Source organism: Rhinopithecus roxellana, chromosome 12, assembly GCF_007565055.1.
Source record: "Rhinopithecus roxellana isolate Shanxi Qingling chromosome 12, ASM756505v1, whole genome shotgun sequence".
NCBI lineage: Eukaryota > Metazoa > Chordata > Mammalia > Primates > Cercopithecidae > Rhinopithecus > Rhinopithecus roxellana.
The window spans coordinates 95,205,809-95,233,670 of NC_044560.1; the positions used below are offsets into that span (position 1 = coordinate 95,205,809).

Below are 27,862 nucleotides of genomic sequence, written 5' to 3' on the forward strand. Positions count from 1 at the left end.
GGTCCCTGGTCTAAGAACTCATTGCTGGGCTCTGCCTTCCTTTTGTCTCATGGGCTGCTTGCACTCATCAAACTCATTGGGAGAAGTAGCTAAAAGGCTGACCACGCAACCAACCAGGCACAGATGGCAAGGCTGAAGCCATCTGTTACCCTAATCCAGCAAACCCATATCTGGAAGCACTTCTTTCAGTTGGGTTGGTAGGAACTAGGGGGAAGACCCTACCCTGGATCTGCTGGTGCCCACACATAACTACTTCCTCGCCTCTCTCCTTAATAAGACCAGTCAACTTTCGTGCCAGTCTGTGGGTACAGGCTTAATATTCCGAGCCTTAGAACATGGTTTAGGTTGATGAACCAGAGTTGAGGACATTCACTTTCTACGCTGCACCTAAGCCACATTTTTGAGCATTAAATAAGCTGGAAGATCTCTTAGGAGGGCCCCAGGTTGCCCTTCCTGGCTGGTTAGCCTGACCCTTATGCCTAATCATAGTCCTCTTTCAGTCTACAGGTCTGTGAGCAGGGCAGCCTCCTGGCTCCTGAGGTTCCACCTATGCTGTGAGAGACATGGGGGTCAGATCCACACTCAGCATGTACTCTCCTAGGGCCCAGAACCCCCAAACTACTAGGCTGTGGAATCTAAGGAGAAAGGATTGGCAAGTTCCAGTGCAACTTGCGTCTCCTCCTTTCCCCGGTCCTTCTCACGCACTCACACACACCCTGCTGAAACCTGATCCTGAGGCCGCCTCGCGTGCCGGGGTGCTGGCAGGGCTGGCGGGCTGGGGCCTGTCTTTTGGAGCCTGCCCCACCCTGCCCTGCTACCCCCTAGGCCAGGGCAAGTAGGTCAGGCGTCCCATACCCCCGCTAGTCTGACCAGTCATTCTACACCTTAAGGGCCACCTCCACCCTGGCCAGGCCCCCAGACTGGCACACTGGTCTGGACGGAAGCCCCTGGATTCTGTTCCAGGCATATAGCATGAGGCTAAGCCACCTGCGTAATTAACACACACACACACACCATCTACCATCACCCCACCCCCACATTTCCTGTTGTTTATGGGCCCCAGCCCAGTTTCCAAGGCCTCTGCAGGCGCCTAGCCACCTCACAAGGGTTGAACAAAGTGCAGTGGGAACACTGGAGGAAGAGTGCAAGCCTCCCTGGGGGAGTCAGGGGAGACTGTCCAGAGAAGTAGTCTTTCAACTTAATAAGAATGAAACAGAACAGAGGATGCCAGAGGCTGGGAAGGGAGAAATAGGGAGAGAGTTGTTAAATTATACAAAATCACAGCTAGATAGGAGGAATAAATTCTAGCATTCCATGGCACTCTAGGATGATTGTAGTTAGCAATAATATATAGTTTCAAATAGCTAGAAGGAAGATATTGAATGTTCTCAACACAAAGAAATGATAAATGTTGGCCGGGCATAGTGGCTCATGCCTGTCATCCCAACACTTTGGGAGGCTGAGGCAGGCAGATCACCTGAGGTCAGGAGTTCAAAACCAGCCTGGCCAACATGGCGAAACCCTGTCTCTACTGAAAATACAAAAATTAGCTGGGCGTGGTGGTGCACACCTGTAGTTCCAGCTACTCGGAAGGCTGAGGCAGGAGAATCACTTGAACCTGGGAGGCGTGTAGGTTGCAGTGAGCCAAGATCGCGCCACTGCACTCCAGCCTGGGCAGCAGAGCAAGACTTTTGTCTAAAAATAAATAAATAAGAAATGATAAATGTTTGAGATGATGAATATGCTAATTACCCTGACTGGATCACAATACATTATATGTATCACAGCATCACTTTATACTCCATAAATATGTACAATTATTATGTACCTATTAAAAATTTTTTTTAAGAATAAGTATGCATTTTTTCCAGACAAATAGAGAAGGAAAATGGTTGGGAAATAGAGCAGAGGTGCACATTTCAGGCTGAGATAATGCATGTGTAAATGCATGAAGACAGACATGTCTGCATATAGTGCTGGGCTGGGAGTATGTAACAGTAGTCCCAGGGGAGTAAAATCTAGATTGCATTAGATAGGAGGGTGACTAGGAGATGAAGAAGTGGAGACAGAATATCCACTGTTCTTCCTAGTACTTTTGCCATGAAGGGATGAAAGAGAAGCTGGTAGCTAAAGTGGGTATATGGCCAGGAAACTTTGTCGAATTTGTTTGTTCGTTTGTTTGTTTTTACAGGGGAGAGACCTGAGCCTTATTGTGTGCATAAAGAGAAACAGAGATGGAACCCATAGCATGATAGAAAGATCTGCTTTGGTGTCATGGGACCATGTCTTGTAAGGAGGCCAAATTTAAGAATAGGTAAAGGGACTGATAGATTTGTGGGTAAGGAAGCCAGAAACTGAGAGAGTTCCTATCTGATGGTCTTGGTTTTTCTGTGAAGTGAGAGAAAAGACACCTGCCTAAAGAGAGTTGGAAAAGGATAGAGTTTATGGAGAGTAGAGAATGTTTGGAATAGCTGCTGAGCAAAGTTGAGAACCTAATGCCTCATAAATTTGTGGTGGCATCAGTGCACTTTAGTGTATATGTGTGTTTGTTCTCGCAGCCCCTCGAATATAAAAGGTACAACAGTGTAAGATTAGATCAATCTTTGGTTGGATTTTGCCTAATGTGTAAGACAAAAGGACAGTGGAACCAAGGGGTATAGGCCCCTGGCAAGAGTGAGATTGAGGAGATGGATGGGATCTAGCCAAGAGAGATAATAGACTAGAAGTATGTATAGAAATCAAGTGGGTTTGGAGTGAAGAAAACAAAGGAGAGAAAGAGAAAATAGAACATGAAGAAATTGTATTCAGAGAGTATCGGAGATTAATATTTTAAAAGTGATGAAGAGTTTCAGAATGTGGCTGTGGAACTGAGTGGCTGACGTGGAGTGAAGATGAGGAGGTCACTGGAGTCGAGTAAGTCATCTTCGAGGCCAGAGTTGTAGGCATTGAAGTTTCTGAAAATAATTGAGCAAGTATTGGGTTTGCATAGAATATGAGACAGATGCTGAAACCTTGAGTGAATATGGCAGAGTTGGTAGATGATCAGTTGAAACTTGGTAATAAAAGTGATGGTGATGTAGTGATGGAGGTGAGGATGATGTTAGGGAAAGTTAAGGTGCTGGCTGTGATTGTTAGAAATTCCACATCCACCACTGTCCTTTCTTTTTTTTTTTTTTTTTTTTTTTTTTTTTTTTGAGACGGAGTCTCGCTCTGTCGCCCAGGCTGGAGTGCAGTGGCCGGATCTCAGCTCACTGCAAGCTCCGCCTCCCAGGTTCACGCCATTCTCCTGCCTCAGCCTCCCGAGTAGCTGGGACTACAGGCGCCCGCCACCTCACCTGGCTAGTTTTTTGTATTTTTTTAGTAGAGACGGGGTTTCATCGTGTTAGCCAGGATGGTCTCGATCTCCTGACCTCGTGATCCGCCCGTCTCGGCCTCCCAAAGTGCTGGGATTACAGGCTTGAGCCACCGCGCCCGGCCCACTGTCCTGTCTAGGAGTTCTAGGGTAACAAGAACGTAGTGTTCCGAGTCCTTGTTCCCAACTTGAAACCTGATCTCCCCATCACCATGAAAGCATGCCTGTGGCCAAGAAGAGGAGGAGGAGGAGGAAGAGGCTAGAGCACAGCACAGGACATGTTGAGGGAACAGTCCTTGAATCCATGCGGCTGCAATCAATGATACAAGGAGGGAAAACCAGGAATTAAAACAAGCATGCAAATCTCCTAAGAAAAGGTGAAGAAAAACCACAGGATAGTCTTAGAACAGGTAAAGAGAGGCCTTTGTTAGTCCTATGGAACTAGATAGAATTGGATCTGGTCTTTACACCAACCAAAATAGACCAGAGATTTAAATGTAAAACATGACAACACATAAGCATTAAAAAAGTATGGATGAATTTCTCTATAACCTGGGGATGAGGAAAACTTTCCTATGACTTAAACTCCAGAAGCAATAGGGGAGCGACTGATAAATTTGACTTAAAATAACAACAACAACAACAACAAAACCTATTGTGTGGGAGGCCAAGAATGACCATAGCAGCAACTTTCTGCCTCCTGCTTTGAGAAAAAATAAAAATATTTTGCAAAAATGAGGGGCGGGGGGAAGAAAACACCATAACCCAAGTAAATAGATAAACAAACAAGGGGAAATATTTGTAACTGTATCTCAGAGAGTTTATATATTAAATATATAAAGAACTTTTTAAAAAGAGAAGGAAAAAATAGAAAAAGAACTGCAAATGGCCCTTCCATATATGAAATAATGCTAAATTCCACTCAGAACAAAAGAAATGCAAATTAAGATGACAGCGAAATGCTGTTTTTTTCTATCAGACTAACAAAATCAACACGTTTGACAGTGTACTCTTGGTGAGGTTGCAGGGGTTGTGGGGGAGTGGCACTTTCATACACCACTGGTGGGTATTGCAAAATGGCACAATCCCTGTGGAGGGGAGTTTAGCAGTACGGAGCAAAATTAAAGATACACACTTTCCCTTTGATCTAGCAAACCCACTTTTAGGAATCTATTTCAAAGATACATTGGCAAGTAGAAAAGACATATGCATTAAGTTATTCGTTGTAATCACTACTAGTAGAACTTACTTTACAAAAGACTGGAAACAACCCAGGAGATTGATTGAATAAAATAAGGTACATAATCAATCGTGAAGTATTATCCAGTATATAATTGTAATGGAATGCTCACCAGGATATATTGTTTAGTAAAAAAAGAAAAATAGACAAAACAGTATGTATACTGTGTTACCTTTTTAGTGAATAAAGAAGGGAACAGGAATACACACACACACACACACACACACACACACACACACGCTCGCGCGCGTATCATTTATTTACTTATATCAAAAAAACAAAAAGGATACAATAAAACTAATAAAAATGAATACTGTGTGGGACTAGATGTAACAGGCAGACAGAGATGAAAGCTAGACTTCTTTGAATATATTTTGTTTGTGGATTTAATTGTGTAACTATGCAAAACTCTATATCATCATTAAACAAAATCAATTAAAATGAGGGAAAAGCTCTCCCTTGAAAGCAAAAGCGGAATGAAACAAATGAACCTAACTATGTATCATGTCATTGATGAATTAAACTCAGCGGAATTATTTCAACTGGCAAATGCAAAGTAATTTGTCTGTTCTTCTAGTGGGGTATAGCCTAAGGCAAAAAGAACTGCAAAGAAACCTTAAATTGTTTCTAGTAATGATAGTGTTAGTAGTATACTGGTATTGTTTTTCTGAAACCATTATATACATTTTCTATATGTATATGTTAGGATCAAGCAAAAAAAGTAATTGTGTTAATGTCACTGGAAACACGGATGTCAGCTTAAAAGAGATACAAATATAAAGTCAAATATAGTAGGTAAACAGTTGTTTGCTATGTGAATTATATATCAATAAAGCTATTTTTAAAAAGAAAAAGAAGATAAATACAAATCTTATAATCCTAATTTTGTATTGGAAATACTAGTTACAAATGAATGATGTAGTCTTTTCCTCAAAAAATTAATTCCCACCCTGAGCAATATAGTGAGACTCCATCTCTACAAAAAATAAAAAATCAGTCAGGTGTGGTGGCTCATGCCTGTAGTCCTAGCTATGCAGGAGGCTGAGGTGGAAGGAATGCTTGAGTGCAAGAGTTTGAGGTTGTAGTAAACACAGATCACACCACTGTACTCTAGCCTGGGCAATGGAGCAAGAGCCTGTCTCAAAAAAAATATTATAGTCAAAATTTTAGGTGTGATAATGCTTTAAGAAAAGTTGTTTAGGTATGGTTTACGTTTTAAGGTGTCCTTTTAGAAAATAATGCTGAAATATTCTGTGGATGAAATGGCATAATTTCTGGGAATTTTCAAAATAGTATAGAAAGAAAGTGGATGGGGTATTAAAGAAATAAAATTGACCATGATTGAAAATTGCTGAATCTGGGTGATGGGGGTGGCAGGGTTGACTGTACTATTTTTTCTGCTTTTTTATATGTGAAATTTTCCGTAATGAAAAGTTTAAAAATATATACACTGGAGGAAAAAATGAGTTCCCTTTGCAAAGAGATGCACCCAACTAGCAGAAGTGTTAGAGGAGAGCTGGTTGAATCATTCAAGGAATAGAAAGAGCAGCTACAGAAAGAAAATCCAAAGCCAAAGGCCTAATAAAAGAGGGAGACGAAGTGGAAAGTGTTTGAGGCTGAGCATGGTGGCTCACGCCTATAATCCCAGCACTTTGGGAGCCTGAGGCAGGAGGATCACATAAGCCCAGGAGTTCAAGACCACCCTGGGCAACATAGCAAGACTTCATCACTACCAAAATTAAAAATAAAATGAGAACTTAGCTGGCTATGGGGATGGATGTCTGTAGTCCTAGCTACTTGGGAGGCTGAGGTGGGAGGATCATTTGAGCCCAGGAGTTTGAGGTTACAGTGAGCTGTGTTCACGCCACTGCACTCCAGCCTGGGTAACAGATATATATGGGACAAGTGAACATGCTCAACAATATCTGAATGTAACTGGGAAAATATGGAATATGGGTCACTCTACAGGACAAATAACCTACATACATAGGACTAGGAAATATGCGTATGTCCTAGTTTTGACCGGCCTGGAAATAATGACTAACCCATAATAACATGAGCTTCCCTAACTACTCTGATGGTGATCTGTAAATACCACTACCAGTTGAAAGGAACCAGGGTTCCTTGGGAAAATGACTGATTCCAAGTCGGGGCAAGAAATGTACAAGATCAGCCGCAAACATCTCTTCATACAAGAAAACCAGGACATTATCAAAGGTTACTGGGATGTGTCCAGAAGATTCAGGAGCCAAATTGAAAAGACTCCACTGGCCAAAGATGGGATAATCTGAGCATCAAAAAATAATGATTGGCTGGGCTCAGTGGCTCACGCCTTGGGAGGCCAAGGTGGGTGGATCAGCCTGACCAACATGGTGAAACCCCATCTCCACTTAAAATACAGAATTAGCCGGGCATGATGATGAGTACCTGTAATCCCAGCTACTCGGGAGGCTGAGGCAGGACAATCACTTGAACCCAGGAGGCAGAGGCTGTAGTGAGCCGAGATCGCACCATTGCACTCCAGCCTGGGCAACAAGAGTGAAACTCCATCTCAAAAAATAATAATAATAATAAATAAATACATAATAATGGTTACAGAAATTACAGTAGATTGACATATATCAAATACATGAAAATGTCTGAATTCCTAATGATTAAAATGTAAAAAAGCCTCATTAATCATCTTTGGAGGGTGCTAAGGAATCAGCTCATTATTCTGCAAATGGGTAAGTAAGGGGAAAAATTAAGCATTTTATCTCATCTTTTCTGTAGGACTGCAACCAAAGAGTTACAAGAGAAAGTTTATAGAAGTATTGTAGCATCTCCTAAGGAAAGGATGGATCTAGGTGATGATCCTCAGTGGCTGCTACAAGCATTCTGTGCAGAGCCACTGAGAACTTTATCAGTTTTGGCCAAGAACACTTGAACCTAGTCTTTTTTTAAAATTTGAGATGGAGTCTTGCTCTGTCGCCCAGGCTGGAGAACAGTTGGCGTGATCTTGGCTCACTGTAACCTCTACCTCCTGGGTTCAAGCGACTCTCCTGCCTCAACCTCCCAAGTCGCTGGGACTACCAGCATCCCCACCAAGCCCGGCTAATTTTTGTATTTTTAGTAGGGACGGGGTTTCGCCATGTTAGCCAGGCTGGTCTCAAACTCCTGACCTCAGGTGATCCGCCTGCCTTGGCCTCCCAAAGTGCTGGGATTGGAGGCACGAGCCACTGCGCCCAGCCTGAACCCAATCTTGATCAATAATTTTTTTTTTTTTTTTTTTTTTTTTTTTGAGGCAAGGTCTCACACTATCACCCAGGCTGGAGTGCAGTGGTGTGATCTCACCTTACTGCAGCCTCAACCTCCTGAGCTCAAGTGATCCTCCCGCCTCAGCCTCCCAGATAGCTGGGACTACAGTCTCTGTCTAGTAGGAGAAAGTCTACAAAGCAGTCTACAAAGTAATATGGGAAAAGGAAAATCAGTTTGGATGTATACCATAAGGTTAATTATCTCTGTGTTGTACAATTATGGGTGTTTTTATTTTGCATGTGTGCTTGTCTGTATTTTTTTCCAAAATTAATATGTTACAGGTTGCACAAAAAGTGAGGTGTTTTTAAAAGTAAAACTTACCAAACTTTCCAGTCGTCTGAATAAGAAGAAAGGAGAGAGAGGAAAAGGAAAAAAAAAAAAAAAGTCAAGATCATTTGGCTAGATCTTAGGCATATTTTATTAGCATATGACATCTAGTACATATTGGAAAGCAGATAAAATCCTGTCCAAGCTTGACTCTGAGAGAAACTTTCCAGAAATTTTATAAGCTCAGTCCTGACACAGAAAAAGAGGTTCTTGGTGCAGGCTTATCCAGGGACCATGTTTGCTTTGATATTACACATAGACCATGACCAGGATCCTCAGAGTCTCTGGCAAAACATCAAATATATTAATTTACTTAGATTTTATATACTTGGCACAAGAAATATGCATTACCCTTTTACATGGGATGCTAGGGGGAGTGCACTGACTTAGTTGCTGGGACCCGGCTCCGAGCTCCCAAGTGTTGACATCTTCCTAGCAAGAGTGATGGGGGAGGGAGCAGGATTCAGAGTTTTCTGCCTTTTTCAAGTTCATGTCAAAATCTCTAATAATACCAGACCTCTGAGTGATAACTGATACTGTTGCTCCTGGGACTGCTGGTTATAATGGTGTTAGTGATGATAGGGATGAGAAATCCATGCTGTGGTTGCTTCTGGGCTTGGAGGGCCACCCTTGCAGCCTGCAGTTATTCAGTGGCTGATTCAGGGTGAGTTAGAAATAACGAGACAGAGCCACGGAGGCCCAGGCCTCCCAACATTCATTTATGGCCAGGAAGGTCCTGAGCAGGCTGCATGGCAGGTTCTCAGCACACAGTGGATGATCAGGGACTGGCCATCTTTGGGGCTGCCAGGTCCCCTGAAAGTGGCCTCAAAGCAGGGTGCTAGGGCCCATGTGAAGTTGTGCTCTCCAGTCATCTCTGAAGAGCTCAATTCCTGCTGCACCTTCTCCCTCTTCCTCACTTCCCTTTGCCTCCCTTCAGACTTCGTCTCCTCCTCCCCAAGCCTGTCCCCTCCCTGCCCATTCCAAGAAGAGTAAGACTTGCCTGTTCTTTCCCCCGAGCTCAGCATCACTTCACACTCCTTCTCTCACCTTTCTCCCCATCTCCCCTCCAGGCCCAGATCAACCCTTCCCGTGAAGCTCTGGATCCTTCCTCACTTCCCCAGGAATTTAGCCTCCTCTCTTTCTTTCTCTCCACCAGCAAATGCACTCAAATTTCTACTGGTCTGAAACCTTTCCCCTTGGCATTGCCTCCTAGGACTCTGCTTTTTCTTTCTCTTCCCTACTGAACTTCTGTCTCCTATAGCTTTTAACCTGCTTTGTCCTCTCACCATGAATTCTCCTTCTTCCTCACTGTGGGTGGTCCACCTCCCAGAATTCTCTCCAAAATCTGTCTCCATGTACTGGTTGTATTTTTGGATATATTTCTGCTCAACTGGACAGTGTCTCATCTCTGTGTTCCCAGATTGCAGGAACAGTGTGGGCAGCAGTGACTATTTGATGGATGCCTGCACAACCTTCCAGAGAGCTTCTAGCTCTGAGAAATTGATCTTTGCTGAGCAAATCTTGTCTCTCCACTCCTACAGCTGGCCAAATAAAGACTGACCAGGCCTACTCCCTCAGACTCAGGCTCCACTGGATCTGTCAAACCCCTCAACAGAAACCCAGTGAACAGGCTGGGCGGAGGGGGGTATGCCGGAATCAGAGGGGGCTTCCAGACGATCCTTAGCCAAGACGGACGCACAGAAGTGCCATCAGGACTCCAGCCTGTTGCGTTTTTGTGATCCTCAACAGTCCTGTTATATTCCAGGTTCTCCAAGCCAGCACCCATGTTCCTGGATGACTCCTTTCGCAAGTGGGCTAGAATCCGGGAGTTTGTGCCGCCTTTTGGGATCAAAGGTCAAGGTATGTTGGGAACCCTGACCTACATTAACATCTCACCCCCACGACTGTCTCCCCGTCCTTCAGGACAAGGCTACATCCTCGAAGTCCCCATGCTAAGAATCCACCCTTCCTCTACTCTCAACAAATCTCTACCTTTTTCCCTTCCTTTTTTCACTTTTTTTTTTTTTTTTTTTTTTTTAGTTAGAGCCTTGCTCTGTCTCCCAGGCTAAAGTGCAGTGGCATGATCTCAGCTCATGCAATCTCCACCACCTTTAAGATCCTCCTACCTCAGCCTCCTGGGTAGCTGGGACCATAGGCACGCACCACCATGCCTGGCTAATTTTTTCTTTGTATTTTTAGTAGAGACAGGGTTTTATCATGTTGCCCAGGTTGATCTCAGACTCCTGGACTCAAATGATCTGCCCAAAGTGCTGGGGTTATAGGCATGAGCCACTGTGCCCGGCTTCTTCTTTAATGGAATATGTACACAGAGCCCACCACTTTGCCAGGGGCTAAGTATACAACAGTGAAGTGGACAGATTTGGTTCCTCTCCTCAAAAAGCTCCAGTATAGCAGAGATACAGATACTCAGAGTGCAGCGTTCTGGTGAGGGAAGTACAAGGAGCTGTGAGAGCACAGGAAAGGCGTGCCATAGACAGGAACACTAGAGTACTAGGTATAGTAGGGACATTCCCAGAGAGATAAGAGACTGTCCCCCAGGAGTGCCCCACACCCCTCTATCAGCCCATCCTGATGTTTTTCACCTCAACCTCGTCTCCCTTCCAACCCTTCCTTATCCTGTCCAAGGCTAACCTTTCCCCTGCCCTCTTAGAAACTCCCCTTCTGTTGCCTTGGGGACCTCACCCACACAGCTCCCTCCTAACTTAAGACTTTCCCATCCCTAGTAGTTAAACAATTCTGCTTCTTTGTCAGGTTCTGTGCTGTTTCATGGCGTGGTGGAAAATAATCTGGACTTATGGGTCAGGCAGAGAGGGATCAGATCCCCATACTTCGTTTTTACTAGCTGTGACCCTGGACAAGTTACCTGTCTATGCTTTAGTTCCTTCAGCAGTTAAATGGAGAGAATTATACTACTGTGTAAAGTTGTGGTCAGAGTTACATAAAATAACAGCTAAAGGGGTGGTATCATTTGGCCAGGTGACTCAAGAATACCTGAACCCTCTACTCAGCCAGCCTACCTCTCCCTGAAAAGAAGACAGTGGCCAGGAAAAGCACTGTTGAACTGGAGCTTTGACCTCAGACCTCCAAGGACAAATCTAATGGGTCGGGTTAAACCATATGAAGAACACCTTTTCCCTGGGTGCATGCAGCAAAGAAGGCCACTCTTCTCTCTTAAATCTGCACTCGAGACTCAGAAGGGATAGCTACAAAGGCCAGGGAAATTTGCTATGGAGCCCATCACCCAGCAAGCAGAGAGCACCTGCTAATGTGTACTCTTTCTGCTGAGGTTCTCCTCCTAGAAAACAAAGCCCAATCCATATCCTTGACCTTGGCTAATTTTAGTAGCAATATGCTCTTCCTTAAAGGTGAAATTGGAAGTGGGAAAAGGAGGGAATCTGTGGCCTTTCCTGAAGCCCACCATAAGGTATATCTGAAGGCACTTAGTGTAGAACATTGCTTAAAGGTTTGTTTCCCTACCTCATTCTCACTCAACTGGAAGGATTCCCTACCTCATTCTGGAAGGATTCACTGCACCTACTGCTTCCTCTTTCTCACCATTTACTCCTGAAGAACATCTGCATCCCTGCCCATCCCACCCCACCATTCCAGTGAAACTGCTCAGTGTCCTGGAGAAATCCAAGGGATACTTCTCAGTCCTTAACATGACCTCTCAGCTACCTCTACCAGCATCTCCACCCCTCTCCTTTAAAAAAGTATAAGTTTGTTATTTTTAATTTTGGAGACATCTTTTCTTTACAAGAAATATTTCAAGCATACAAAAAATACTAGGAATAATGAGCATTGATGTACCTTCTACTCAGCTTAAGAAATAAAACATGAGATACAATTAAAGCTTCTGTGGAGCCCTTCCCACTCCATTCTCTTCCTTCCCCAGGAAGCCATTATTCTTCATTATCCTGGCTTCAGTGTTGGCATTCTTATGCCTTGTTTATGTATGTTTGAGACAGGGTCTTGCTTTGTCACCCAGGCTGGAGTGCACTGGCACACACACGACTCACTGCAGCCTCAACTCCCACGCTCAAGCAATCCTCTCACCTCAGCTCCCCAGGTAGCTGGGACTAAAGCACACACTAGCACTCCTGATTAATTTTTGTATTTTTTTTGTAGAAACAGGGTTTAACCATGTTGCCCAAGCTGGTCTCAAACTCCTGAGCTCAAGCAATCCTCCCTCCTTGGCCTCCCAAAGTGCTGTGATTACAGGTGTGAGCTACCACACCCAGCCTTATGTATTTTCACTACATATTTATATATTCATTAAAAATATAGTACCACTCTTACATGTCTTTAGACTTTACAAATGGTGTCATTATATGTACATATATTTGTGTATATGTGTATGTATATTCTTCATTTTTTTGAATATGTTTTTGAGATTTATCTATATTGATACATATAGCTCTAGGTCATTGATTTTTTTTTTTAATGGCTGTATAGGATTTCATACACTACATTTAATCTGTTTTTTCTTTTTTTGGTGGACATTCAGCTTGCCTCCAACCTTTTGCTATAACAAACAGCTCATCAGCAGACACTCTTGCATGTCTCCTGGAGCAAGCGTGTGACTTTGTCAGTGCTCCGTGCCTAGGAGCCTAGTTGTAGGATCTTAGTGTATGCACATCTTTGTGGTTATTTGATGTTGTTAAGATGCTCTCCATTGTGGTGATACCAGTTTACTTTATTTTTAGGTCTTTATGCACATTATTTTATATCCTAACAACTCCACAAAATAGGAATTACTTTCATTTTAGAGATGAGGAAACTAAAGCTCAAAGAAAGGAAATGATTTATGTAAGGTCACAGAGCACAGCCAGTATTTGACTCCAAAGCCAATACCCTTACTATTCACTATACATTATATTGTAGTGCGCTCATGATACCAGTTTGGAAGAGCAGTCCTCATTGCCAAAGCCAGAGAGAGGCCGAAGAGATGAGGTCTACATAGTGGGCACAGGTCTGAGAGCACAGAAGTCACAGGGGTCCTTGCTGAGTGGAGTGCAGGTGGGCAGAGCCAGGCTCAGGGAGTAAAGAGGTGAGGAGGTAAAGTCAGCCTGGCAAAGAGCAGGATTCAGGATTGGCAATGTGAGAGGGAGAAAGTGAGGGAAAGGTGATGTCAGATAATGAGGCACGTGGTGAGCTCTTCAGCTGTTGGGTGTCTCCTTGTTCGTTTCCTAGTATCTGCTGGGTGGGAACACAGAGATAAGCACAAGGTGGTCTCTAGCTCTGAGCAAGTACTCCCATTCCAGGGGAGACCGCATGCTCCAGCTTCCAGGCCCTTGCCTAGGAATGCATGCCCTGGGGCCTGACTACAGAGCCTCAGAAAACCAGTTGAGCCTCCCAGAAGCCTGGGAAAGAAGCTGCGTGCCAGTGTTAGGGACGGGCTCCTGGCAGTGATATGCCTGTCTGTTTCCCGCCTTCACTTCCTTTGTCAGGAATAAAGTCAGGGCAGTGGCCCAAAGCATCCTCGTGTCCAGAGCTCTCTCCACTTCCACTTTCACTCTAGCCCCCAGGAACTTGTGCTTTCCAGTAGGATTACCTGTAAACTTTTTTTTTTTTTTTTTTTTTTTTGATATGGAGTTTCGCTCAGTCGCCCAGGCTGGAGTGCAGTGGCGTGATCTCGGCTCACTGCATGCTCCGCCTCCCAGGTTCACGCCATTCTCCTGCCTCAGCCTCCCAAGTAGCTGGGACTACAGGCGCCTGCTGCCACGCCCGGCTAATTTTTTGCATTTTTAGTACAGACGGGGTTTCACCGTGTTAGCCAGGATGGTCTCGATCTCCTGACCTCGTGATCTGTCCGCCTCGGCCTCCCAAAGTGCTGGGATTACAGGCATGAGCCATCGCGCCCGGCCTATCTGTAAACATTTTATAGAAACGTAAGTGACCCTGTAACAGAAACCTCTCTCCTCTGTCTGCAGACAATCTGATCAAAGCCATCTTGTCAGCCACCAAAGAGTACCGCCTGACCCCTGCCTTGGACAGGTGAGCCACACACTGCGCAGCCTCCTACCCACCGCTGCCTGGTGGTGTGCAGAGGTGTTGAGGTCCAGCTGGCCTTCCCTGGACATGAGCAGTTTCTCTAGCACATCCACACATGCACATACAGTACACACACAGGGCGGGTGGAGCAGGTAAGTGGAACCACTCCACCTGACTTGCACCCCCATGGGTTGTAAGCACTTGGCAAGACATCCCAGTCCTCAGATACCAGAGGTTTGAGGGTAAGCACTGAAGACACTGGGGCTGGGACTAGCCCAGCAATGGGACTGAGGGCCTGGGTGGTGGGGGCAGGTGAAGGGGGCAAAGCTGAAGTCCAGAAGGCAGTGACAGCTCCCAAACCAACAGACCCTAGAGTGGAAAGCGCCAGGGTCAGGGATGGGAGAAGCAAGATGAGTAAGCTCCCTAGTGACTGCTTGAGTCTTAGAGCCTCCTGTCCTGTTCCCCTTTTCTTTTTTTTCTTTTTTCTTTTTTCTTTTTTTTTTTTTTTTGAGATGGAGTCTTGCTCTGTCACCCAGGCTGGAGTGCAGTGGTGCAATCTTGGCTCACTACAAGCTCCGCCTCCCACTTCACGCCATTCTCCTGCCTCAGCCTCCTGAGTAGCTGGGACTACAGGCACCCGCCACCATGCCCGGTTAATTTTTTGTATTTTTAGTAGAGACAGGGTTTCACCATGTTAGCCAGAATGGTCTCGATCTCCTGACCTTGTGATCCACCCGTCTCAGCCTCCCAAAGTGCTGGGATTACAGGCGTGAGCCACCGCCCCTGGCCTGTTCCCCTTTTCTTGCTTTCCTGGTATAGCCCCAAGCTTGGCCCACTTTTCCCTCTCCCCTGAAGCCTGCCTAAACACCACTACCCCTTGGGGAACCTTTACCCTAGAATGCCATCTTACCAGAGCTCCCTCCTCACTACCCAGGCCTGGCACCCAAGCCTTTCCATGGCCCTGTTTTCCTGGGGAAGTGTCAGGGCCTAGAGATGCTGGAGAGTCTCAGGGCCCAACTACCCATGGTATGGTTCAAGCCTTCTCTCAGAAATGCTGCCAGAAGCCCACTGGTCTTCTTCCTCTATCCCAGCCTGGTCCTGGACAAGGGCATGGGGTCAAGGGCCAAAGGAGCAGGGGAAAAGACCTGGTGGGCAGTTCTCTGTACAGAGGTCTCCGCCTCTCTCTCCTCAGCCTCCGCTGCCGCCGCTGCATCATCGTGGGCAATGGAGGCGTTCTTGCCAACAAGTCTCTGGGGTCACGAATTGACGACTATGACATTGTGGTGAGGTGAGCTCCCCAAAATGGCACCTCGGGTGAGTGTCCTGGTCCAAACCCTTAGCCCTGAGCCCATTGAAAACTGTCTATCTGGCTAGTTGGGCTGGAGGTCAACAGAAGCCTCAAGAACCTGGGTTGGAGGGCTTTGGAACAGACAACTAGGGGTAGCGCCTGGGGAGAATAGGTCCAGGTGACCTGGACTCCTATTCTCCGTGCCTGGGGTATTCTGGGGTCATGGTGCCTTCCCAAACACAGACCCAGGCTCTGACTGGGCCTGCTCTCTGTAGACTGAACTCAGCACCAGTGAAAGGCTTTGAGAAGGATGTGGGCAGCAAAACGACCCTGCGCATCACCTACCCCGAGGGCGCCATGCAGCGGCCTGAGCAGTACGAGCGCGATTCTCTCTTTGTCCTCGCCGGCTTCAAGTGGCAGGACTTCAAGTGGTTGAAATATATCGTCTACAAGGAGAGAGTGGTAAGCTCTCCTGGCACCACCTCTTGCCCTGGCCTTCCCCAACTCCTAAGCAGTCCCGCCCCTTGAATGCAGCAAAGAACGAGTAAGAACCTTCAAAAGAAGCATTAATGACCCAAAGCTGCAAGTCACCCAATGGCAGCCAAGGGGCAGAAAGGTCAGGAGATTGCCAGGGTTGCTGGCCAAACTCTGGGGGCTGATATGCCTGACACCTGCTACCTGCTTCTAGGTGCCCAGGTGCAGATCCTTCCTTAGCCTTCTGTAGTCAGACCCCAGCAGCCCCAGGAACCCTTCCCTGGCCTTAGATCTCCTGGCCGAGGAAAGCGCTGTCTCTCAGGCCAGCCTTTGTATCACTCCCAATCTTCCCACTCTGCTGCCCTGACATTGTAGCTGCCTCCCTTGCCCCGTCTTCTCCTCTGTAAGTTCTCTCTGACTCTGGTCTTAGGGGTCCCTGCCTTCTTTCTCAGCCTGGGTTCTGCAGGGACAGCAGACCCCTTAACTTGAGAGTGCCAGCTTCCAAGCTTGTAAGTCCTGGTCTCTTTCCACTTTGTACTTTTACCACTGACCTATAGCTGAATCCCCAACCTGCCACTGAGTCTGATCATTGGGAATGATCAGGTTCCACTGACTGTTCAAAGCAGGTAAGGCTCTGGGCCCATTTCTTTAGGGAGCTTATGTGGCAGAGTAAGGTCAACTGCTCTTTAGGAGACCACCACTGAGTTCCCTCCCGAGACCTCTACTTCCCAGCTCTGGGCCTACAGGGACATCCGTGAACTTGTCCAGGTCCACTCCCCCACAACCAGCTGTCACCAGGAGCCCCAGGGCTGGGGTACTGCAGAGTTCAGGCCATTCATCTTCTAATACCCAAGCCTCTTACTAGAGGAGGATGATGACAGACAGCCCTCTGCCTACAATGAGAAGCTAGTTGTTCTTTCTGAAGGTTTAGAGAAGAGTTGGGAGTGGGAACAGCTTCCCTTGCCTGTAGGGTCTCAGTGCAATTTGGTTTAACTCCACAGCTCTTTCCCAAGCAAGGCCAAGTACAGGCAGTGTCAAGTAGGTAGCAAGCAAGAGAGAAGACAGAAGTCAGGTCCAGAAATTCAGGTAGGTGGGACAGTGGGGAAGGGGAATCCATTTCAAAACCAGACTGGATGAGGCACCGGGGCTCCACGGTGTCCAGTCCGCCTCCCCAAAGGGGAAGAAAGGGCCAGGCAGCAGAGTGATCGCTTGGCCTTAGCCAGACCCAGCTTCAAGTAGGCCCACTGCCCACACAGACCAGGTAAATAACAGTGGCTCCAGGAGTACCCTACTGTTTTCAGAACCCTGGGAACTGAGACACTAGTGTTTTCAGAGTCCCTCTCTTTGCCTTGAGGGCAGTAGAATTAGGATCACAGATAGGTACTTTTAAGGGAGAATGGTAGGAAATAGGGTCTGTCCTGGTGAACCCTAGTGAGCCTAAGGGCTCCTGTCTCACCCTGGCCTTCTGCCATCCTCCTTTCACATCGTTTCCTCTGTCACAGCCTCCCTCAGGGCAAGAGCTCCTAAGGGACAGGGCTTGATCCCATTGGTTTTTACCCTTCAGTGCCCAGTCACCATAAATGATCTGGAATTGGCTCAAACACCAGTTCCTACTTCCTACTGGGCAGACTGGGAGAAGCCAGCAGTTCAAATAAGGCCGGGCCAAAGGGGTGGGTCAGAGCCTGTCGTGGATGTTATCACGTGTTCCTTCCAGGAACACCAAGGTCAGTTAATTCAAGGTTCTTAAAATTCATCCAAGGGAGTAAGGAAAGAAAGAAGAAAAGGGGCCGGGCGCGGTGGCTCACGCCTGTAATCCCAGCACTTTGGGAGGCCGAGGCGGGCGGATCACAACGTCAGGAGATCGAGACCATGGTGAAACCTCGTCTCTACTAAAAATACAAAAAATTAGCCGGGCGCGGTGGCGGGCACCTGTAGTCCCAGCTACTCCGGAGGCTGAGGCAGGAGAATGGCGTGAACCCGGGAGGCGGAGCTTGCAGTGAGCCGAGATCGCGCCACTGCACTCCAGCCTGGGCGACAGAGTGAGACTCCGCCTCAAAAAAAAAAAAAAAAGAAAGAAGAAAAGGAAGGAAGCCAACTAGAGTCGGAGAACTCACTATACTCAGGCTACTCAGGAAGCAGACAGCAGAGCCTTGCTTTTCCCAGGAAGACGGAGGAGCTCTCCGCCCAGACTGGCCTTGGCAGCAGGCAGATTCAAGGTACCAGCATTGCAGGATGAGGCACAGGCACAGGCTCACTCTTGCTGACATCTGTGTTTTCCTGGCCATACCCGGGGCTCTAGGACCAGCCTTGCATTGGTGAGAACTGCTCCCCAGGATGGGTGGGGGTGAGTGGGAAGGAGAGAGAAGAGATAGGGAGGAGTCCTCTGAATTACCGTGGGCCTTCCTTGGCTCCAAAGTGAAAGATAATTTGGACCTTTAAAGTGAGCTGCCAGAGGAATGCCAGGTTGCCCGTGGCCTCGCCTCCCCCATCTCTCAGAGTGGAACTGCCCAGGCCCTTTGGCTGCCCCAGGGACCTCTTCTTTAGTGTCCTCTCCACCCCAAGCCCAAGGCTAATGCCTTCCCAGGACCTCACCCATGCTTTGCCGCACTTCCCTGGCATCTGAGACCCAGGAAAATGTGAGAGAGGCTGCTTCTCCAGGTCCCCTCCTGTCTGGTGTCCTAGTCACCAGCTTATCCTGCTCCTGTAGGGACGTTTCCAGTCATGCCGCCTCTGGGCTGCTGGAGAACTCTCTGCACCTGTCTGGAGCCTCACCTGCAGAATTCTGGCAGGAGGCAGCTCTGTGTTCTGGAGCCAAGGCCTGGCAGGGCAGGGCTGGAACAGGAATTAGGCCTTAGTCACAGCTGCTTCCTGCCACTTACTACATGAGGAGTCTTTTAAAGCCTATAACTTTCTAGTACCCAGGAGTCCTCATAGGATATGGGAAGGGGCAGGGCAAGGGGGAAGACGTAGGAAAAGATGGCCAAACAACCCAGAGCTAAGAGCCTGTGCCAGAGCTGGTCTTACTTTCTTGCATCTGAGAACTCTCCTCTTCATCATTTGTGGCCCTGACTCACTGGACAGTGGCACTGATAACTCCAAACCGGTTACAAAAAGGCCTTTTGTCTCCCAGATCCCAGGAGCCGCGGCCAAGCCAGCAAGCAGGTGTAGGAGTTCCCAGCAGGCTGTGTGCTCAGGGCAGCTCAGAAGAGCACCAGTGGATGGGCAAGCACAACACAGAAGCTGAGGCTTGGAGAGAGGGTGGAGCCAGGGACATGGGGGTGCAGCCTCCAGCTCCGGTGCAGGTCTTCTCAGAGGTGCCTCTGCAGTCTTCCCCAACACACTCACTCACTTATCAGATGTTCATGAGGTATTCTCTTTGCAGGCTCTACACTGGCCCCTGGGAATACAAAGAGGAATTAAGCACTGTTCTCAACCAAAGTAGCTCACAGTCTAGTGGGAGAGATAGTCCCAAAGCTAGAGTTAACAGTACAGTGTGGAGGCTGCCATGATGAGGAAGGCCTAAGGCAGCTCTGGGGCAGGTGGGGGACAAAAAAAGGCCTCCTGGACAAAAGAGTCACTCCTGAGCTGGACCCTGAAGGAAGAGTTAGGAGTGAGTGGGCGAAAGGCATTAGAAGCAAAGGGAACAGCATGTGTAGACCCAAGAGACCATGCTCCCTTCAGGAAACTGGAGGTGTGCTGTGTGGATCAAGCATGGCACAATGAGGGTGGTGTGTCAGAGCATGCTGCCTAATACCTCCAATGCTGTGGCCTGTGCATCCTCTTCCTGGTGTTGGATGAAGGCTGGAGACACCCCATCCACTGTCCAGAGGGCGAAGGCCTGGGGTCTGGAGAGGACAGGACAGGTGAGAGGCAGAGCCTCCCATCCCCATCCCTCAGGCCCTGCCCTCCTGCCTTGGCCAGTCTCACCCACTGCACCTCAGCAGGCCACAGAAGCCCCTGGGAACTGCCTCCTGACCCGCTTTGCTGCCTCCTCTTCCTCCTCCCCACTCCTAAAACCGGAAAGCCAGCCTCGCTGCTGAGCATCTCTGACTGGTCATCAATTCATTGAGGCCCTGGGGCCTAGGCTGGGTGGGTGTGGGGTGGTCCCAGCCTAGCAGTAGGGAGAGGATAGGGCTGGGAGTGGGTCCCTGGACAGCCTTGACACAGCACTTACCCTCCAGCTGTACTTCAGTCCCTGGGAAGAGAGGGAGGAGGGCAGGATCTAAGAGGCCAGCCAGGGCCCCACATTCAAACACAGGGAGACTAAGTCCCTGATTTTAGAGAGACAACATGGCTTAAGAGGGGAAAGTGACTTAGGCCTTGGAGTTACACAGATGTGGGTTTAAGTTTAGACCCTCACTTACTAGTGGGCTACCTTAGGCACTAAATCTAACCTCCTCAGATTTAGTGTCATTGATACAGTAGATGAGGAGTGCTGTGCATCTTTCAGGGTTATTTTTAAAATTAGATAAGATGAAATCTAGCCGGGCGCGGTGGCTCAAGCCTGTAATCCCAGCACTTTGGGAGGCCGAGATGGGTGGTTGACGAGGTCAGGAGATTGAGACCATCCTGGCTAACACGGTGAAACCCCATCGCTACTAAAAATACGAAAAACTAGCCGGGCGTAGTGGTGGGCGCCTGTAGTCCCAGCTACTCCAGAGGCTGAGGCAGGAGAATGGCATGAACCCAGGAGGTGGAGCTTGCAGTGAGCTGAGATCCAGCCACTGCACTCCAGCCTGGGCGACAGAGTGAGACTCCGTCTCAAAAAAAAAGAAAAGAAAAGAAAAGATGAAATCTAGAAGCATCTAGCATAGAGAACTTAGTTCTCAGTCTATAGCAAATAGTAATGCTATTTATTTATTTATTTATTTATTTTTTATCGCTGGTGGTGATTTTGCTGTTAGAAAAGCCCAATTATCCCAGGGAGCAAAGCATTTTTCTGTCAGGCTGTAGGGCTTGACCTAGGAGGTGACCCAGAAGCAGGGGTCAGAGGCCAGGCCTAGAGGAGGGAGAGACAAGGAGCCTCCTAGTGAAAGGCAGCAGGGCTGGACTAATCCATAGGGCAGAAGGGGCCGCCACATCCCCAAATGTAAGGCCTCTTATTGGACCAGGCCCAAATGGGGATTGAATGATGTCCACCTGCACCTTCACCTGTTCCCTGCACTTCCCCCAGCCTGAGAGGAATGCAGAGCCTTAGTGTGGACTCTGTCCTGGGAGACTCAGTGCAGGCCTCCTGCTGCCTAGCCAGCATACACCACCCAGCCCAGGCTTCTCACCAAGCCTCTGAGACCAGCTCTTCGAGGATTCTCCACCACTGCTCCTCTGCCTTCAGATAAAAATGCTCAAGAATGGGAACTCCCTCAGCTCCTCTTCCTCACTGTCTGCTGTAAGCTCTTGGTCACTGCCTCATAATTATTACCATTGTCATTCTCCTCCTCCTGCTCCCCTTCCCACCACTCTTCCTCCCCCTCCCCCTCCTGCTCCTCTTCCCGCCACTCTCCCTCCCCCTCCTCCTGCTCCTCTTCCTGCCACTTTCCCCTCCTCCTGCTCCTATTCCTGCCACTCTCCCTCCCCCTCCTCCTGTTCCTCTTCCTGCCACTTTCCCCTCCTCCTGCTCCTATTCCTGCCACTCTCCCCCTCCCTCCTCCTGCTCTTCTTTCCACCACTCTTCCTCCCCTTCCTGCTCCTCTTCCCACCACTCTTCCTCCTCTTTCTGCCACTCTTCCTCCCCCTCCTCCTGCTCCTCTTCCTGCCACTTTTCCTCCCCCTCCTCCTGCTCCCCTTCCCGCCACTCTTCCTCCTCCTCCTCCTGCTCCTCTTCCCACCACTTTTTCTCCCCCTCCTCCTGCTCCCCTTCCCGCCACTCTTCCTCCTCCTCCTCCTGCTCCTCTTCCCACCACTTTTTCTCCCCCTCGTCCTGTTCCTCATCCTACTACTCTTCCTCCCCCTCCTCCTCTTCCCTTTCCTGCCATTTTTCCTCCCCCTCGTCCTGCCCCTCTTCCCGCCACTCTTCCTCCACTTCCTCCTCTTCCCCTTCCTGCCACTCTTCCTCCCCCTCTTCCTGTTCCCCTTCCTGCCACTCTTCCTCTCCCTCCTCCTCCTGCACCTCTTTGCACCACTTTTCCTCCCCCTCCTCCTCTTCCTCTTCCCGCCACTCTTTCCCCGCCTCCTCCTGCTCCTCTTCCTGCCACTTTTCCTCCCCCTCCTCCTGTTCCTCTTCCTACCACTCTTCCTTCTCCTCCTGCTCCTCTTCCTGCCACTTTTCCTCCCCCTCCTCCTGCTCCTCTTCCCACCACTCTTCCTCCTCCTCCTGCTCCTCTTCCTGCCACTCTTCCTCCTCCTCCTCCTCTTCCTCTTCCCACCACTCTTCCTCCTCCTCTTGTTCCTGTTTCAGCCACTCTTCTCCTCCTCCTGTTCCTCTTCCTGCCACTCTTCCCCCTTCTCCTCCTGTTCCTCTTCCAACCACTCTTCCTCCTCCTCCTGCTCCTCTTCCCACCACTCTTGCTCCTCCTCCTGTTCCTCTCCCTGCTTCTTTTCCTTCCCTTTGTTCTCCTCTTCCTTCTGTCATCACTATCATTATCATCATAGCTGTCACTTATTAAGCTCTTCAGTTTATCAGCTTTCCTTGAATTCATTCAGTTCTCATAATGACCCTATGGCTAGGTACTGTTATTATCCCCATGCTAGAGATTAAGAAACTAGGGTACAGAGAGGATGTGTTACTTGTGTAAGGTCACACAACTAGTTAAGTGGTAAAGCCTAATTCAAACTCAGATCTCACTGCCTTAGGGATCTTCCTAATAAATAAATCTGACCACATACCTTCCTGGTTAGAATCCTCCATCAGTCAGCTCCTATCTGCCGTGGTCTGTGAGAATGGTAAGAACTACCATTTACTGAACTCTTCTCTATACCAGGCCCTGGACGATGTGGTTTATATGCATCATCTCAGCCGGCTATTTCCACAACCTTACAAGGCAGGTACTATGAGTAGTAGTCAGCGGTAGGGCCGCATTTTGGACCGAAGGTGTCTCACTTTAACCATTGCGCTATAACACCTCCCATTTATTCATTGATTCAGCAAATCCAAAGCAATCACCAACATCACATGGAGTCCCATTCTTCAAGCACAGTCTCACTCACTCAACAGCTCCCTTTCCCAGTGCTTTCCTTCACATCCAGCCAGTCCAGTACCAGGGACTGAATGTCACCCAAGGGAGAGAAGCTCCAGCCAAGGTAGTAACACATGGTGTTACCTTAGTAACATCTCAGTGCTGCTTCCCATTCCTGTGTCCTGTCCCTGTTCCTTGATCATCTCAGATCTTTACCCTCATCATCTTCAATTCCGCTGTACCTCCATCCTATTCCAAAGAAATTGCGTGTCCAGCTGCACAGGGAAAATAAAGGTTGTCACCAGCCAAAAACTCTCAGCTTCCTGCTTCCCATCTACAAACATACCTGCATCCCCGTTCATCCCTGCTTCCTCCTCTACCATCCCTCCTGTGCCTCTGCCTTTCATGGTCAGTTCTCTCCTGTCCTGGATGCCATCTCCCTTCACCTTCTCAGGACTGTCTTCTTTCCTATGTCTCCTTTCTCACCTCTTTGCCGGGTCCTCCTCTCACATCTATGAATGTATTTGGGTCTCTTTCACCTTAAAAATAAAAGGCCTCTCTTTAGCTTATATTCACCTCCCTTCTCTTTCAAGTTTCTGGGAAAAGTCATCGCCTGTCCCAGGGTCTGGCTGTTTGCTGTCTGTTTCTCCACCTCTCCATCCTGCCTTCCAAAACCACTCTCACCTGGCAGTGACCTTCTGATTCTAAATCCAGCAGACTCAACCTCAACTCAGTTTCAACTTCACAGCACAGAACTCCATGATCTGGCCCCTTCCAAGCCTTCCCTTCTCCTTGCCACTCTTTTTTTTTTTTTTTGAAATGGAGTCTCACTCTGTCACCCAGGCAGGAGTGCAGTGGCGTGATCTCGGCTCTCTGAAACCTCTGCCACCCCCTCCAGGTTCAAGCCATTCTCCTGCCTCTGCCTCCCAAGTAGCTGAGACTACAGGTGCCCACCACCACACCTGGCTAATTTTTGTATTTTTAGTAGAGATGGGGTTTCGTCATGTTGGCCAGGTTGCTCTCAAACTCCTGACCTCAGGTGATCTGCCTGCCTCAGCGTCCCAAAGTGCTGGGATTACAGCTGTGAACCACTGCGCCCGACCCTTGCCACTCTTTAGCACCCAGCATGTCCTCTCCACTCTGGCCTGTTTCATGCCTCCGTGTTCTACCCGTTCGCCTGCCCATGGATGTATGAGATGCCCCTCTTATAAGCGCCAGGAGGGCAGCAGCTGTCCTGTTGATCTCTGTAAGGCCATCACCTCCAGCGTGTTTGAGGCATAGTTGGTATACATAAGAGAATAAGCACATGTGGAAACTGAGGCCCAGAGTGCAGCAGTACCTTCGAGGAGAGTCAGGATTCTAACTCCAAACTCTGCCTCTCAGTCAGGCTCTTTCCTCTCAGCGAGGCTGCCTCCTTTCATTGCCCTGAAAGGTCTTTCTTTTAGGTTCAGACCCTCGCATCCTTTTGCTCTCTTCTTGCCTCTCCAGGGCATCTCTTTCCTCTTAGCCATATTTGATCTTCTTTATGCAGTTCCGAGATCATTCTCCTTGATAAAGAAATAAGAACTGAACAGTCCCTGGCACTCTGCCTTTCAGTTGCCTGTTGGCATCACACGGACCGCCCCAAGCTGGCTCTTCTTTTTGTTCATCGCTTTTTCTCCAAATATAGCTTTCAAAAAGTTTTCTGACCCTCTCCTCGTAGCATACATCAAAATTCCAAATGGACTAAAAAGTGAAACATAAAAATATAACCAAAGGGAAGTTTAAAGTAAGGATAGAAATCAAATCCCTGGAAGGAAAGAACTTTCAAGACACAGAAGTGCTAGAAGAAATCAAATTTGATAACATATTAGAATTTCAAGTTAACACAAAAAGACTGCCGCACAACTTTGAAAAAACATATTTAGAACATATGGCAGGCAAAGGGTTATTATGAGAGTTAACAAGAAAGCCATTAGAATCCCAGCAGATAATGGACAGGAAACTGAACAGATCACACAGAAAGAAAGATAACTAGTAAACAACAGAAATATGTTTAACCTTCCTAGCAGTCAGAGAAATTCATGTAAAGGAAACAGGCTGCCATTTATCACCTACCATGTTTTCAAATAATGTGTTAGATTATCCTACATGATGCTGCATGAGTGCAATGACAGGTGTATCAAAGGCTACTGGTCAGAGTACAAACAGGGACCAGCTTTTTGGAAAGGAAATGGAACTTGGTACTGAGAGCAATCACCCAGAGGAAAGAAAAGTCAGTGCACAAAGATTTTTATTGTAGTGTTACTTTATATTTTGTAGTGTTATTTATAATAGCCAAACCCAAATATTACCTAAGGATTTTTTTTTTAATGTGAGTTATGGTCTCACTACATGATGGAGTATAAAGCAGTAGCACAGCAGTCCTGCCGAGGGTGTGGGCACCTGGACCAGCCAACACAGCTGCTATCCCCAAACCTTCAGTGCAGGTAGGATCAGCAGGTAAAGCACTGGCCTCAGTGTTAGGAACTGAAAACAAATCTCTTCTTCTGCCACATCTTTGAGTTTCATTTTCCTCTTCTATAAAATGGAAATCGTGAAAGCCTCCCTGCATAGCTACCTGTTATTCTGCTGTAAGAACTAGTAGGACAATGCACAGGACACCAGTGACACACTGTGCTCATCTGCAATGACATTCACCTTCTGAGAAGTGAGAATGAGCACAATAAATATTGCCTGCCCGCTGGGCAGAACCCCAACCACAGGATGAGGAGTGAGCGTGTCGGCGAGAGCAACAGGGCCTGGGCCCAAGGGTACAGATGCCACCTGATCAGGAGGGTCCTGCCACCTTGTTTCTTGGCCTTCAGGATACCGATGAACATGGATATTTTGGGCATAGAGAACAACGTTGGCAAAGAGCATGGTGTATTTAGTGAATTAAAAATAATTCAGTATAACGAGTGTGGCATGGGCATGATACTGCCCTTGACCTGAGAGAGGCATCTGCCCTAGGCCCCACTGTGGCCCTCCTCTGACCACAGCCTTTGCCATGGAGTAAAGAAGAATATGCAGAGCCAAGAGGAATGTGCCCACCCCAGGCCCATCTGCCTTGAGAGACCACTATCAGGTAATGGAGACCTCAGAATTTCTTGCCCTAACAGTGCCAAGTCCAAGTCCACTTCCATCTTCTTGAGGGCAGAATATTAACTCTCTTTGCATACCCTAAGCCCAAGGAGGGTATCTGCAGAGGCTGTGAGCAGAGCTTGGATGTGTGGAGTGAGGAGGAGTCTACACACATGCACAGACTTCTTTTTTTTTTTTTTTTTTTTTTTTTTTTTTTTTTTTGAGACAGGGTCTTACTCTGTTGCCCAGGCTGGAGTCGCACGATCTCGGCTTACTGCAGCCTTGACCTCCCTGGGCTCTGGTAATCCTCCCACCTCAGTCTTCCTAGTAGCTGGGACTATAGGTCCTCACCACTACACCTGAGTAATATTTCTTTTTTTTTTTTTTTTTAGAGAGGGGTTTTGCACAAGACTTCTTATGGTATGGGATGGGACCACGGGTGGGAGTTGGGCTGGACCACCATGGTCCCACACAACAGATTCCCAGGATCAGGATTCTAAACTCAAACCTGTCCTCGGACATTTTTCAAGGAAGGATATATATATATATATATATATATACATACACACACACACACATATAGATATATAGATATATAGATATATAGATATAGATATAGATATATTTTTTTTTCTTTTTTAAACAAGGTCTGGCTATATCACCCAGGCTGGAGCGCAGTGGTGCGATCTTGGCTCACTGCAGCCTCCGCCTTCTGGGCCCCTGCCATCCTCCCACCTCAGCCTCCCAAGTAGCTGGGGACTACAGGTGTGTGCCACCATGACTGGCTAATTTTTGTATTTTTTTGCGGAGACAGAGTTTCACCATGTTGCCCAGGCTGGTCTCCAACTCCTCAGTTCAAGTGATCTGCCCACCTCAGCCTTGCAGGGTGCTAGAATATATTTAACATCTTGATAACTTGCCTCATAACTGTGAGATATTTAAAATTAAATTTTAGACATGTGATATGTGTATAATACACCCATTTGTAGTTTTGTCCTTGGCCCAACAATGTTAGGAGTGGACCTACATGGATATGGTGGCAGTGGCTGGAGATGACGCTAGGTGAGCAGGGGACAGATGGTGAAGGGTCTTAAAAGCCAAAGTCTCAACAAGGAGCCTGGACTTTATCCTGAGGACCAATAATAGCAGAAGCTAACAAGAGCTGACTTTGTGCCAAACATATTATATGCATGACTTTAAACCGTCATAACACAAAAACACTATAAAGGAAGCTGGTATTACTGCATGGGAGAGGGTAATGAGACTTTGAAGGGTAAAGAACTTGCTTCGGGACACAGAGTTAGAGTAGTTGGGGGTGTGAGGGTTCACAGTCTAAGACCTGCACTCTAATTGTCAACGCAAGCTGTTGCAGTGGGCAGTGGAAAGCCACTGAAGATTTTAAGCCCAAGAGTGTCAAGATCAGATTTGTGCAGGGATGTGAATGAACTGAAGGGAAAGCAAGAGGGAGTCAGAGAGAGCTGATGGCTGTTAGAGTGACCCCAGGAGAGTTGGTGGCCCACCCTAAGGCAGTAGCAGCAGGGAGCATAGGCGTGGACATATCTGCCTACTCTTGCTGTGAAAGCCTACCACGGTTAATCTCTACTCCCAGACCTGTGAGCACACCAGGAAACATTCTCTCAGGAGCCTGGTGGGGA

The 27,862-nt window shown here is 47.7% G+C and overlaps 1 protein-coding gene across 10 annotated transcripts in view; it reads left to right on the forward strand.

The window, feature by feature from the left end:
* ST3GAL3 (ST3 beta-galactoside alpha-2,3-sialyltransferase 3) overlaps positions 1 to 27,862 on the forward strand; it is a 242,871-nt gene that overhangs the window by 198,909 nt on the left and 16,100 nt on the right. For 5 of the 10 annotated variants that reach the window (XM_010371892.2, XM_010371893.2, XM_030942121.1 and 2 more), the window contains 4 exons: positions 9,982 to 10,076; positions 14,171 to 14,234; positions 15,424 to 15,519; positions 15,795 to 15,981. In XM_010371892.2, the coding sequence (XP_010370194.1) occupies positions 9,982 to 10,076; positions 14,171 to 14,234; positions 15,424 to 15,519; positions 15,795 to 15,981 (442 nt within the window). Of the gene's footprint in view, positions 1 to 9,981; positions 10,077 to 14,170; positions 14,235 to 15,423; positions 15,520 to 15,794; positions 15,982 to 26,096; positions 26,212 to 27,862 lie in introns of all 10 variants that reach the window. The other 5 variants (XR_004060373.1, XM_030942125.1, XM_030942123.1 and 2 more) reach the window with 2 other exon arrangements.